This window comes from Ambystoma mexicanum, chromosome 4q (assembly GCF_040938575.1).
Source record: "Ambystoma mexicanum isolate Mex_15411 chromosome 4q, UKY_AmexF1_1, whole genome shotgun sequence".
NCBI lineage: Eukaryota > Metazoa > Chordata > Amphibia > Caudata > Ambystomatidae > Ambystoma > Ambystoma mexicanum.
This window is the reverse complement of record NC_090928.1, coordinates 1,039,601,586-1,039,615,908: the sequence shown is the minus strand read 5'-3', so window position 1 is coordinate 1,039,615,908 and position 14,323 is coordinate 1,039,601,586. Positions and strand designations below refer to the sequence as shown.

The following is a 14,323-nucleotide window of genomic DNA, read 5'->3' as shown; positions in this document are numbered from 1 at the left end:
TTCAGAGTTAACAGCCTCAAAGGGCAAGAATGTAAAGGCTCAAACGGAGCACCCATAAGAAACTTAAGAACAAGGTTTAAATCCCAACCGGGCACCAGGAAAGGTGACGGAGGGAACACATTAGTGAGCCCTTTCAAAAACTGTGAAATTAAAGGGATTTTAAAGTAAGAACACTCTTCAGACGAGCGCTTAAAGATGGACAGCGCCGCCAGGTAACCTTTAATGGTACCCACTTGCAAGCCCCTGTGGGCCAAAGAAAGTAAAAAGGACAGAACCATGGGGATGTCACATGCAAAAGGATCCACATTCTGAACTCTGCACCAGTCGCAGAACCTACGCCAACGGTACAGAGACTTTGTTGCTGGCCTTCGGGCCGAAAGCAACACCTCCATCACATCTTCAGGGAGGTCCCAATCCTTATACCTCAACCTTTCAGAAGCCAAGCGTGAAGGTTGAGGGATCTGACCTCTGGATGGAGAACCTGACCCCCCCTCCCATGAGAGCAGATTGTCTCGGTAGGGAAGACGACATGGAGGGCAGATGGACAAGTCGAGAAGATCCGGGTACCACGTCCTCCGAGCCCACGCCGGGGCAATGAGGATCATCCGGGAACCGAACTCCCGTAACCTCCGCAGCACTTGCGGGAAGACTGGGACTGGAGGAAACGCGTACAGCAGCAGGAATGACCACTCCACCACGAACGCGTCTCCTAAGGCTCCTTTTTGGAGGAAATTCCTGCGAGCAGAACCTTTCGCACTTCCGGTTGACACTGGAGGCAAAGAGATCCACTTGAAGGATCCCCCAAAGGGCGAAGATCTCCAGGAGAATCTCCTGAGCCAACTCCCACTCGTGAGAGATCGCGCTCTGCCTGCTCAGAGCGTCCGCCGTCACGTTTTCGTCTCCGGCCAAATGAACTGCCGAGATCGAAACTTCCTGGTGGATGGCCCAGAACTCGAGCTGCATCGCCTCCCTGCACAGAGGAAGTGACCCTGCCCCCCCCTTTTTGTTGAGGTAGTGCATGGCCACTGTGTTGTCCGTCAGGATCAGGACACTCTTTCCTCGCACAGTCGGCAGAAAAGCCTTCAGGGCAAGCCTGACGGCCCTCAGCTCCAACAGATTGATATGGAGTCTGGACTCCGACGGAGACCAACGACCGCTGACTGTCAGCCCGTTGGCATGAGCTCCCCATCCCGTGAGGGATGCATCCGTCACAATCGTCACCTCCGGCCAGGGAAGCCAAAATGGAGCCCCCTTCATCAAGTTGCCTTCTGTGGTGGGCCGTCGAAGGTCCCGCGCGACCGAGGGCGGCACCTGAACCGGGTCCGACATCCTACTGGAGGACTGCGACCATTGCATCTTGAGTGCCCACTGCAAAGATCTCATCCGCAGGCGAGCCTCCGGCACCAGAAGAATGCAGGATGCCATGAGGCCGAGCAACCTCAAGAACTCGAACGCTGGGAGCGTCTGGGCATGCTGAAACTTGTGCACCATCTGCTGAATGTGAAGAGCCCTCACCTGGGGAGGAAAACACTGCCCCAGGGAAGTGTCGAGCACTGCTCCGATGTACTGGAGCCGCTGTGTTGGCGTCAAATGGGACTTCTTTAAATTGAGGGAGAAGCCCAGCCTGTGAAGGGAGTGTCAGGTGACGGACAGATGATCCAGGACTTGCTCGGGAGAGCTACCCCTGATCAACCAATCGTCCAGGTAGGGGTAGACGTGAATCCCCCCTTGCCTGAGATGCGCTGCCACCACCACCATGAGCTTGGTGAAAACCCTCGGGGCGGAGGTCAATCCGAACGGCAGGACCCGAAACTGAAAGTGCGAGTCGCCAACCGCGAACCTCAGGTACTTCTTGTGCTTGGGATGGATCGGCACATGGAAGTAAGCATCCTTGAGGTCGAGTGACACCAACCAGTCCTGAAGCTGAAGGGCCTGGAGGACTTGAGCGAGAGTAACCATCTTGAACTTGTCCTTCCTGAGGAGTTTGTTCAAAGCGCGCAAGTCCATGATGGGTCTCAATCCCCCGTCTTTCTTGGAAATCAAAAAATAAGGGGAATACCATCCCTTGTTCCTCTCCGCTACATGCACCAGTTCTATGGCGCCTTTCTCCAGCAGGGCTTGAATTTCCTGCGCAAGGAGCGGATCCGGACTCTCCAAAGAGAGGTTCCCCGGTGGATTGTCGCAAGGCCTGTGCCGAAAGGGAAGACAGTAGCCGTGGGTTATGATCTCCAGAACCCACACATCTGAAGTAATGGCATGCCACTCTACAAGATGCTGCGCCAGCCTTCCCCCAACCGGCGAACCATGGGACATGGCCTCATGACTGAGTGGGAGCGGCTGCAGCGTTACCGGAGGGCAAAGAGGCAACAAGCCCGAGCGGCCTTGGCACCACGGGTACCCTGTCGTCCACCTCTGGTACCCCTGCGTTGGCCTCTGACTGCCAGCTCCTCTCGCTTTACTGAAGGACGAGTAATAGCGAAAGGAACCACCCCTCCACTGCTGTCCCCTAGGACGAAAAGGCAGAGGTTGGCGAACTGCAGCGCCCAACGACTTTGCTGCAGCTTTTGAGGTCTGCAACCTCTCAAGGCTCTCGTCAGCCTTGCTGCCAAAAAGGTGTTCACCGTCAAAGGGCATGTTGAGGAGCCGGGACTGCACATCAGGAGCAAACCCCGACTTCCGCAACCACGCAAACCTGCGTATCACGGTGCTCGCCGCCATGGACCTACTGACGCATTCAGCTAAGTCCAAACCCGACTGAACTGACTCACACATGGCATCCTTACCATCCTGGACCATAGCAAGGAAACCATCCTGTTCGTCCCCTTCGGGAATATGTTCAGCCGCTAACGCAACACAGTTCCACAGAGTGTGTGTGAAACGAGACAAGGCACAAATGGAGTTGGCTGCCTGAAGCGCCATACCACCAGAAGAAAACACTTTCTTCGCCCAGCCATCAAAACGTTTGTCGTCCCTATCAGGAGGGATGGTAGGGTACGACGCCTGCTTTGCCGGGGCCGTGGCCGCCTGCACCACCAAACTCTCCGGAGTGGGGTGCCTGGTCAAGTAGCAGGGGTCGCTACTGGCTGGACGGTATTTTCGCGACAAGGATCTGCCCACCGCCGGGAGACTCTCCGGAGCAGTCCAAGCCGCCGCCACCCGTCTCTGTAAAGCCATATGGAACGGCAGTACCGGGTCAGTTGGGGGACCAACATCAAGGATGTCCGTCAGATAATCCTGCACAAACTCCCCTGGGGGAGCAGACCATCCCAAGTACTCAGAAACCCTAGCCATAAGGCGCCGGTACGAGGAATCGGCATGAGAGCCAGGCTCAGGCCTACAAAACTCCACCTCCGGAGAGGTGTCCAGTCCACTGGCATCATGCAGTGACTGCCTCAAATCGTCAAACTGACTATGGCCCGAGACAATTTCATCTGGAACCTGACTAGGAACCAGGCCATCAGAATCCTCATCTGCCTCTGAAATATATTCCAGGTGGCGAAAAGAAGGCACCCGAGTGTGCTTGCTCTTAACCAGAGCCTTCCTAGGGGGTTCCCCCGTGCCACGTGGTACCTCCGACACGAAAGGCGTCGATGGCGTCGAGCGAATCGGTGCCGGCGCCGAGAGAACAGGCATCGGCGTTGAGGAAATCGGCATCGACGTCAGATGCAGCGCCGCCAGCATCGGCGGCATCGACACAGCCCTCGAAGCCGGAGCCCCGAGCGTGTCCTTCAACGACCTGAGCGTCGACGACTTCCTCGGAGCCGGAGCCTCGAGAAAGCCCGTCGACGCCCTCAACGCCTCAGACGTCGATGTCTTCCTCGAAGACCTCACAGGTGCACACGGTCTCGAACGCGTCAAGGACCAGGACCTGGAACGGGTACGTCGAGAACGAGTCTCCTTGTCCGAACGGGACCTCTCCCGTGACTCGTGCCGACCACTCTTGCGAGCGGTGTCTCTCGACCTCTCACGACCGACCCCACTCGGGGGCGCGGACGGCTTAGTACCCTGCGACTCGAGAATCGCCAGCATTTTCTTCCCGAAGGAAGCCCATTCCTCCGGCGTCGCACGGCTGGTGGGGTAAGCGACGTGCCGGGCAGAGTCCTCCGAAGAGGACCTGGAAGATGACCGGTGTCGGCGCTTCCGAGAATGCCTCGAAGAGGCTGAGGAGTGGCGAGACCAACTCCTAGAAGGAGACCCACAAGACTTCCGACGATGACGCGGAGTCACTCCTCGAATCATCCGTCGAAAGCCCCGCAGATCTCGACTTCTGGGGCTTGGACACCCGACCTACCGACAACAACTTCTTACGTTCGCGTAAGGCTTTGGACGTGAGCGACTGGCAGTCGATACAGTCATCCGTGTCGTGGGCCTCCCCGAGGCACCAGAGGCAGGCGTCGTGCGAGTCCGTCACCGACATCTTGGACCCACACTCCCCGCACTTCTTGAAGCCCGGACGCGGGGTCAAAGACGAAGTAGAAGACATCTTCACACGAAGGATTTTCACAAAAACGAACAGGTTCGAAGAACCGAGAAGAACAGAACTCCAAAGAGTCGAGGCGTTAACCGAGATTCACGAAGCAACACGTTCGCTGAAAAAACGGAACTGAGGCTACGGGCGTCGTGCGTCCTACTTATCACATCGGATGACGTCAGAGGAGGTCCTCGACGACGGCGCATCAACGTCATCGACGCAGGACGCAGACGCCGAAAAAAGTTTCCGAAGCAGCACAGCTGTGGTGATTACATGTCATATATATGGAATACGTCGGAGGACCCAATCCCCTCGAAACGATCTTACTAGGCCCAGAGACGTTGAGAACACGCAAGTGCATGGGAAAGGGAAAAGGGAAAAGTGCAAAGTGGAAAGTGCAGAGCAGAAGAGCGCAGATAAATAAAATAAATAGAAATAAATAGAAAATGGAGTCAAACAGTGGTAGTGCAGCCAGCAAGTGGTAAGTGCTGTGTAAAAGGCAACAGACTGTGTAAGTCTGATAAGTGCAGAAAAAGAAGACACATGGGGGGGAGGGGGACTTCTAGTACAGGAAGGTGGCAGGATGAGCAGGTACCTGGGCCCAAGGGGACAGAGGGTGGCCAGGTGCACAGTGCCAAGAGAGAGCTGATCAGCATGGGAGAAGGGGAGCAAAGGCAGAAGCAAAGAGGAAGCTCTTGAGGTGCTTCCGGAACCGGAGGTGGTTCTCCTCAAGTTTTAGAGTGGCAAGGAGGCTGTTCCAGAGGGAGGTCCCAGCCTAAAATAGAGATCTACCCCAAACTTGTTTCTTTGGAAAACGATCGACCCGGCGGGAGTGCTGGAGAGATACGATCCCAGGGCTTGAGGCCAAGGACAAGTCTTGCAGTCCTGTTCTGGATAAGTTGTAGAGGGCGGAGAGTAGAGGCAGTTAGATTTAGAAAGAGGCTGTTGCAATCGTCCAACCTAGAGAGAACCAGAGCTTAGGAGACGGTGAGCTTCTGAGGGAAGGAGAGGAAAGGCAGAGTACCTCTGAGGAGGTGCAGTGGGAAGTTTGACTTTTTAGAGACCTCAGAGATATGGGCCAAGAAGGAAAGTGTGGAGTCAAAGATGACCCCAACGTTCTTAGCCTCGCAGGTAGGGGTAGGAGGGCGGCCAAGGGAGGCCGGCCAAAGAGTGAGGGAAAAGGATGGAGATTGTGTGCCGATGAGGAGGATCTCCGTCTTGCATGCATTCAGACAAAGATCATTGGCGGCACACCAATCTTGAATGGCAGTTAGGCAGTCAGAGATGAAAGAGGGAGAGGAGGTGGCCGAAGGCAGCCGGAAAATGAGTTGAGTATCATCAGCGTGGCACTGGAAATTTGAGCAGAAAATGGTAATGCGGTGAGCGAGAGTTGCCATGTATTGGTTCAAGAGCAAGGGTGAGAGGTTAGACAGACATATGGGGAACCCGACATGTGGAGAGGAAGATAGATGATAGGAAGGACCTCAGTTGGACCTGGGAGGGTCGATCAGAGAGGAAAGAGGTCAGCCAGGCCAGAGCCTGATCAGTGATAACCAGGTTATCACGGAGACGGTTGAGCAGGATGGTGTGGTTAACCATGTCAAAGGCAGAAGAGAGATCAAGAAGGATGAGGACAGAGGGAATGTTAGAGTATAGGTTGGTGCGCAGATCTTCATGGATATTGAAGAGAGCAGTTTCCGTGCTTCTGGCCGCTCTGAAGCCAGACTGGTGGTCATGGATACAACCAACAGAATCTGAATGAAGGTTAAGCTGAGAGATGGCCAGCTTTTGCAGGAGTTTGCCCAGAAAGGGGGTAATGGAAATTGGGAGATAGTTAGCCAGACAGGATCAGCTGTGGGTTTCTTGAGAAGAGGATGCACAAGGGAGTGCTTCAAAGGGGAGGGGAAGGATCTTGAGGCATAGGAGTGGTTGCAAAAATCAGCAAGGGCCAGAGCGAGGGTGTCAATGTGGTCCTTGATGGTTTTGGAGGAACAGGGATGAACCTGTTCCGACTAGGCTTTCATAGATCGGACTTGTCTAGCAACCTCGTCAGGGGAGAAAATAGGAAAGGAATAGAAAAACGGTAGGGGGGTGTTTAAAGTGGGGTCTGCAAGCACAGACAGAGGGAATAGGAGGGACAGGGGAGGAGAAGGTGGACAGGAGGTCCTGGGTTTTAGAGATAAAGTGCGAGGCAAGGGCATTGCAGAGAGCCTGGGAGGCAAGAGGAGGGGTGGAGACTCCTGCAGGGTTGGCAAGCTCCTTACAGATTTTAAAGAGTTTGGCCGAGTTGTTGGATGCCGCAGAGGCACGGGATTGAATGTGGGCTCTCTTGTTAGTGCAGACAGAGAGCCGGTATTGCATTTGGAGCAGGCGACAGGGCAGTTTGTCAGAGGATGAGCAAGACCACCTCCATTTCCTCTCAGCCGCCCTACACTTACATTTCAGTGTAGCTAAGTCAGAGTCATACCAGGCTTTGGACTTCAAGCGGATTCTCATGACAGGGGCAAGAGCATCAAGAGTATCAGAGATAGAAGAGTAGAGAAGGCACAGGGTTGTGTCGGGGAGTGAGTCAGCCAGAGGAGGGGGGAGAGAAGGTGGCAGCGAAAGCCTCAGCTGACACACGCTTCATAGGTTGGATGTCCGAGAAAGTCAGTGGCAGTGTTGGGGTGGGGTTGGCTTGGGGGAAAGAGTGAGTGATGGGAGGAGAGAAGGCAGTGGTCACTCCAGGAGAGAGGAGTGGTCAGAGGAATAGAGAGGGGGAGGCCAGGGGAGATCAAGACACCAAGTGTGTCTCCTGCAGAGTGCGTCGGGCCAGAGGGGAGGATAAAGAGGGAGAGGGAATCGCAGAGATTGCGAAAGAGCAGAGATGAGGGACAGGGAGAATCGAGGTGAATGTTGAGGTCACCAAGGAGTAGGAGTTGAGTGGTTGAGGCCAGGAGGGAGGAGGAGAGGTCAGCCCACTCAGAAAAGAGGTGATTTGCCTGTGGGGCCGGTAGAGAGTAGCAACAGTAAGAGAGTGGTTAAGAGTGATTCAGAGCCTGCAGACAAGGCATTCAAAAGAAGAGTAAATCTGAATGGGAATGATAGTGGCAGGAATCCACTCAGGAAATATCAGGGCTACGCCCCCTCTAGGTCGAGTGGATCTGGGTGCGGAGAGGATCTTGTAGCCCACAGGGAGTAGAGTGTCAAAGCTTGTGACAGAGCTAGCCGTGAACCACGTCTCCGTAAGACCGAAGACATCAAGGTCCAGTTCTTCAAGGAGGTGGCAGATGTCAGAGGAGAGTTTGACAGCAGAGCGAGAGTTGAGAGTGACAAGATGAAGAAGGTTGCCGGCCTTAAAGACCTTTTGGGTAGAAAAAGTGGGCAAGGTAGCCAGGGAGTGAGGAAGGAACAGCTGGAGATGAGAGGGAGTTGATGAGGCGAGGGAAACGCCTATCGAAGAGGAGGAGATTGGCCTGAGGACCTTGGACCATGACAGTGCCATGACAGACATTAAGGATGACTCTGGAGGAGTCAAAAGAAGCCATGAAGACATCCCAGCGAGTGCCACCATTAATAGGAGAGGAGGAGATAGGACAAAGCACAGATCATCTGGGGGGTCCATAGAGCCGGCGATGGAACAACAAAGAGCATGTCGGTGAGGGTCTGTTTGGAAGAGGCGCTGGTATAGGTATCAGCGATAGGGAGACAAGGGTTGGAGGCCAAGATATCCTTTTTAAATTTCTTTTTTCCAGACTTCGTGAGAAGGGAAGGGTAGTTGACAGAGAAGCAGTTGGAATAGATGGGAGAAACAGAAAGCGCCATGAGTGGAAAAGAGAAGAGGCAGAGGGAGGAGTAACCAAGTAAAGCAGTAATTGAACAGTCACTGGGCCAGCAGGTTACAATCAATGGCCAAAAGTTAGATGCAGAAATACACTGAAGTTGAACTTTCAAGTAAATGTAAAAATACACTCAGTTTGACTTTCAAGTTAAACGGGAGACCAGTAGTTAAGGAATTTAGAGTGGTAGTCAGATGATAGAGGCGAGTATAAATAAAGCTTCAAATAAGTACATGACAGGGAGAGTTGAGTACCCTCTGAGAAGGAAGTAAAGGTAAATCAAGGAGGGAACTAACCAGAATATGGTAAGAGTCATGGCAGTCCAATAGTCCAGGGGTAGCAGCCTCAGTGACAATGAGGGTTTGGCTGTTGCAGAATAACATGTTGTAGCCTGTAAAGCAGACAGAGAAGCCGACAAGGACCTTAGAAAGTGGACTTTTAATACAAGGGCCGGCTGAAGCCTGCCGGTCCCCCGATTGACTTGAAAACAAGGCGAACAGCCAATCACTGCAGACGATGGGAGGGAAGCACTTTAGATACACAGCCTCATGCAAACAACGAGGCTAGGCAGCCATGATGGAAAACCTCAAACGCACTGTGAGGCAACAGGAAACATCCAGGTCATTGAAATGAGTCAGTGCAAATATAAGCAGCAGAAGTTTTGAACACACTGCCAATTTGAACAGTGTAATTTCCGAAATTAAAATGGTTTGCAAAAAAATGCTTTTTTCACGAAATGTCGTTTTTCTTTTTAAAAGCTTCTTTTTCGTTTCTGGTGCTTCAGGGACAATGGCAATGCACCTACCTTGTGCAGAATGCGTCTGTGGGCCCAGCAGATCGGGAAATTTAAAGCAGATGGAAGGGTGGGAGCTTCAGGAAGACCTCGAGCTCCGTAGGATGTAGAAGGCAGAAAAAAAATACTTGGCCTGCCTTGCGTGGCCAGGCTTACCGTACGGCGCTGTTCCTGCCTATGGGGACCCTCACTGTTGTGCCTGCAGCCCTTTTCATGCTCGTCCTATCGGTGGTCGTATGCGCCAGCACCTCTGGTACTACAAGATGTGCCCCTGCGCTCCAGCACGTCTGCAGCTCGAGGCCCCTTGCCTTTGTTATGAGCTGGAGGCTGCCGTGCCTTGGCCGAGTCCCGCTCTCTCGTGTTTCCTTTAATAATGGATGGAATGTGCCCCCCCCCCACGTGTACACATGTGCCCTTGTCAATGCTCAGTCTGCCCAGTTGGGTGGTGGGCTAGGCCTCTGCCCGCTCAGTCTCTTAAGGAATATTTGTGCTTTTATCCAGGGCAACTCAGGGGCTGGGCCCACACCCTGTGGCTCGTCAATGTGGGGCAGTATGCTGTGGATTGTGCTCTCTCTCGGTTTGCAGGTGGCATCTATTGCGCACCGGCGGCTCTGCTTGTTTCGCCTTGCTGTATTGCACTCAGGGGCGTCTGCGGGCCTCCTACCTTGCTCCTGGCATTCGGCACTGGGACCGCAGGCTGTCTGGGAGAGGCTCCTTCCATCTCCGTTGGTCCGATGGCCTGCCTGCGTTTCTCCTGCCCGGGTGATCCTGCGGTCTTCCGTCCGCTGAAACGTCCCCTCTCCTCTCGGGTCGTCCCTCAGGTGAATTCTCGCCGCTTGGACCGCTGTGTCCAGCCGCGGCACTCAGGTGGCTGGGGAGATGTGCCCGGGGCCAGCACGTCCTTGTGTCTCCATGCTCACTTCTCAGGCACTCTTCTCTGCCTTCCGGGTGGTGCTTGGGGCCTCCCGAACCACCAGCTACTGTTATGAGAGCTCTGCTGCTCTCCCGCCGGAGAGTCCTCACCACTGGTGCCTCTCTGCGCTGCCCGAGCCCCACTGTATGTGCGTGGTGCTCGCAGAGCACGGTTCCGCTCACCTCCCCTGTCATGTTCTGCCCCTCGAGAGTGCATCCTCCTCCCCGGGTGTCTTGTGGGACGTGTCGGCCAGGATTATGATGGCCTCCTTCGCCCTCTCAGTGTCATCTCCTTGCCTCCGGCGTCCCTCCTTGTATTCTGTGGCCGCCTTGTGTGTGCTTGTCTGCGCTATCCGGCACCACCTTGCCCTCACGGTTAGGCGGATCCGTACCGCGAACCCAGTCTTTTCCGGGCACTGCAACGCCTGTCAAATGGTCGGCTTGTTGGCTGCTGGTCTCGCCTTTCCCTCGCGTTGCCGTCTGCGCACCGCGCTGCCTCCCTCCGCTGTTCTCATGGAGCTGGCAGGGCCCCTTCCTCAGCACTGGCAGCCTCGCCCACCATTTCGTGGTCCGATCTCGCTGGCGCTTCGGTCCTCTCCCTGGGCCATTCTCGGTACTGTTATCTCCGTAATCACTCCCATCGGTGCCCCTTTCCTTCCGACACCTCTCCTCTGCTTTCCTGCAATTTATAATGTGCGCTGCTTCAGCTTTGTCGGATCATGTGGGAGCCCCAAGATTTTGCGCTTCACCGCATGGTTGCCAAGCCATGCCCCCCCAGAGCCCACCTTTCTTTTCGGTCATTTCTGCATGTTCTTTCTGTCTTCCATATTAATGATCAGTCTGTGCTTACCAGCAATGAACAACAAAGGATCATCAACCTAATTGGAGTCTCATTCAATCGAAAGTTCCATCAGGTGAACCGTCATAGTGCACACAGTTGATAAATCACTCACTGACAAAGGGTTACGTTTTGGAGAAATTGTTTGAGGGATCTGGAGTAGATCGATCTAACAAAAAGTAATTCTTTAGTTTAAGCCTGCATAAAAATGTAAACAAATCAATACTTTGTATGTCCATGTTTTAATTCATCATGGCAATCTTTATGAGATTTTATTACAAATGTGCACTTTGGCTCTTTATTTGGAGAAAGAGTGCCCGGGCTTCTTTTCATTTTCTGCATGCTGCTTTCGAGTGGACTGCAAGGAGCGATTTGCTGATTGCACATATCAGTGTGCTTAGGAGCTGTGAAATGGGGGCCTCATAGTTAAGGTGGTGTAGCTTTCAACACCCAACGAAATTCAGGGGCGTTGTGGCATTATATCGGAACCTTGAAGTAATTTCAACTAAAGTTATTTTCGCTGAATTTCAAGGGTTTTGTTGCAACAGATTGTTTCTGATTAACAGTGTTTCAATTGAAGAGGTTTCATTGAATTTAAAGTTTTGTTGCACTGAATGTATTCACGTTTACTCTACCTTACTGAAAGATTTTTCACTTGATTGCAAGGGTTTCATTATGGTATGCTTCCCACCACCTGTAATTCTGCCTTTTATCTGATAACATAACTGATGCCCCATCATTTATTTATTTCTACCGCGCCACAGGCATCAGGGCGTCACATGGACACGCAGAATCACATTATACAAACAAGTCACGGGACAAAATCAATCTATGGATTTTCAGGCGAGTTTAGGCTTAGATTAAGGTAGTTATTTAAACAAGTGGGTCTTGAGTTTCCTTCGGAAGGTAATGTATGAGAGCTCCAGTCTTATTTGTGGTGGGAGGTTATTCCATCCAGCTTTGGTGTGAAAGGCCTTGCGAAGTCCGTTGATTTTCCTGAAACTGGTGGTTACGAGGTTGCCCTGAGCTTCAGACCAGAGTGCCCAGCTCGGTACATTGGTAACCAGTTCCATCTTGAGGTATGCTGGGGCTTCCCCATGGACGCACCTCTGTGCTAGTGTCAGGGTTTCGAACTGTAGTCCATCTTCGATAGTAAGCCAATGTAGATTTCTCCTATCTTCACTGATGTGTTCTGTTTTCCTTTTTCCTTTGATGTCGAAGACAGACATTTTTGTATATTTTGCGAGGAAATACTGAAGCGCGCCGTAGTTCTCGAAGCGTAAAACGGAACTGAATGCCAATGGGCACTGTGCGTGTTATTTATGCCTTCGATGACATCCTCAGGACAGAGACCCTCGAGGGACATCGAGTCAACTGCATCGACACACAGCACCTTCTACCAAAAAAAAATTCTGAAGCAGCTTAAGCTGGATATTGAATATCAAAGATGAGGAATACGTGGGAGAACACAATTCATTTGAAGTGTAGTGTTTGTTACAATTTGATTTATATATGTATGGACTTTGGTTAGACTCTGGAAAATAGTTAATTGGGACTGTTTGCAATAACCTTAGCATTGGTATATCCAAAGTTTGAAGAGATTACTTTTTCTTGGTAATAAGTTTAATGCGCTGAAAAACATATGTTTTTGCCAGTTAAGACATGCACACATGCAGGCGGTCACACAGACACACGCTGCTTACCTTTAAATGTTGAAATAACTTCAAACTCGGTTTTTAAGATGGCTGCAGTATGCTCCACTCGATCTGCAGCGAGAATGTAGTGTTCACCTGTATTCAGACATTTTACGATTGAGTACCTATAATTCATTTATTTTGGAATGAAAGAACAAATTTTATGCGCTTATAAAAACACATTTTACAAGCATACATAGATATTTATCATTAAACTTATTTCACATTTATAGCTGGTGCATTTTACTTAATGGTTCCTTTGAAAATCAAACACATTGTGCATCATGATATATGAGGTCTATGCTTAAAACCCTGAAGACTAAATGAAAGGCAGGTCCCTAAACCTAAGCTCATCAGTAAGAAATGCCCAACAATCAAACAAATATGACAGGTACATGACTGCACAAATCACATCTTGAAGTGATCTGAGGACTGGATGATTTAAAACACGGAGCACTAGAGTTTACCTTTACACCAAACATTAAAAGCGGTGGACAGGAGGGCGAAAGGGGTGGGGTGGCAAGAGTGAAGGCAGTGGGGTGTGAAGAATGTAGGGGGAGGGGTGGGAGAGAGAAGGGGGTGGTTGCACAAGCATTGCCAGAGGGACGAGGGTGCGCAAAGGGGGCCAGAGGGACGAGGCAAGGGTGCACGAGTAGGGCAAGAGAGCAAGGCGGGTTACAGGGAGAGAAATAGGGGTAGTGGGAGAGCAAGCGAGGAAGCGTGTGGGCACAGGAGGTGGTGGGGCCAGAGGGCGAGCAAGAAGATGAGCATGGTTAGGGAGGCATAGGGTGAGTGAGGAGGGGATGCAAAGAGCAAAGGGGGGCAGTGGGCGGGCACAGGGAGCGGTGGGGCCAGAGGGAGAGTGGGAGAGCAGATGGCTGTACCTTGATAGATGAAAGGGAGAGCCCTGCTTTGACCAGGTGCAACAGTTAAGTTAGTACTTGTTCGATCGAAGCTGCAAGAGTTCACTGATTAAGCTTCGCACCACTTGGGGAAACGAGTCAATTTTCGAATGTAAGTGATCCGACTGGATGCGGCCCGAGAGGCCTCGATTATTTCCCAGCACTCTGCAGGAAGATTCAAATTAATACATTTTCGCTGCTCAAGAACCACGCCCTGAGTGATAGGCTTGCTGGGTCGTGGTGGAGAAGGAACAAGTTACTTACCTGTAACTGTTGTTCTCCAGCATGGGTCTGGCATGGATTCACATGCTCATGAATATTCCCCGTCGTCAGGCTGGGAATCCTCGGTAAAGAAAAAACCAGTATCAGTTTCGTTTCTGATCTGTCTTTCGTAGTAATAACCAATCACTGGTCTCTGCGTCATACTGACCACAGCCAATGACTGCCCTCTACCTAAGCACCGCCTCTGGCAGCCATCTTCAGATTTGGAAGCACGTGAAGTGGCAGTATGACCAAGTGAAGAGCCGCAGAGGGGTAGGCGGGAGGGTTCGCAGGTGAATCCATGCCAGACCCATGCTGGAGAACAACAGTTACAGGTAAGTAACTTGTTCCTTCTCCAGCATGGGGTCTGGCATGGATTCACATGCTCATGAATAAAGAATACATAGCAGTACACACATGCACAACCACGGGAGGTGGCAAAGGCTCAACATTAAGCAGTACATCAAACTCAACATTAAGCATCTTACCTCCTCACCAGGCTCACCTCAGGCGAACAGGTTGCGCAGCACTGCTTGGCCGACCCTGGACTCCTCCCTGGAATCCCGATCGACGCAGTAGAATTTCGTGAAGGTGTGCGTCGACCTCCACGTAGCAGCCCTGCATATGTCCAGCA

General features: G+C 52.1%; 1 protein-coding gene across 1 annotated transcript in view; it reads right to left on the bottom strand.

Annotated features, from left to right (window-relative positions):
• IARS2 (isoleucyl-tRNA synthetase 2, mitochondrial) overlaps window positions 1–14,323 on the bottom strand; it is a 1,527,005-nt gene that overhangs the window by 1,226,732 nt on the left and 285,950 nt on the right. The window contains exon 8 of the mRNA XM_069608590.1: window positions 12,536–12,651. Coding sequence (XP_069464691.1) covers window positions 12,536–12,651 — 116 coding nt within the window. The remainder of the gene's footprint in view (window positions 1–12,535; window positions 12,652–14,323) is intronic.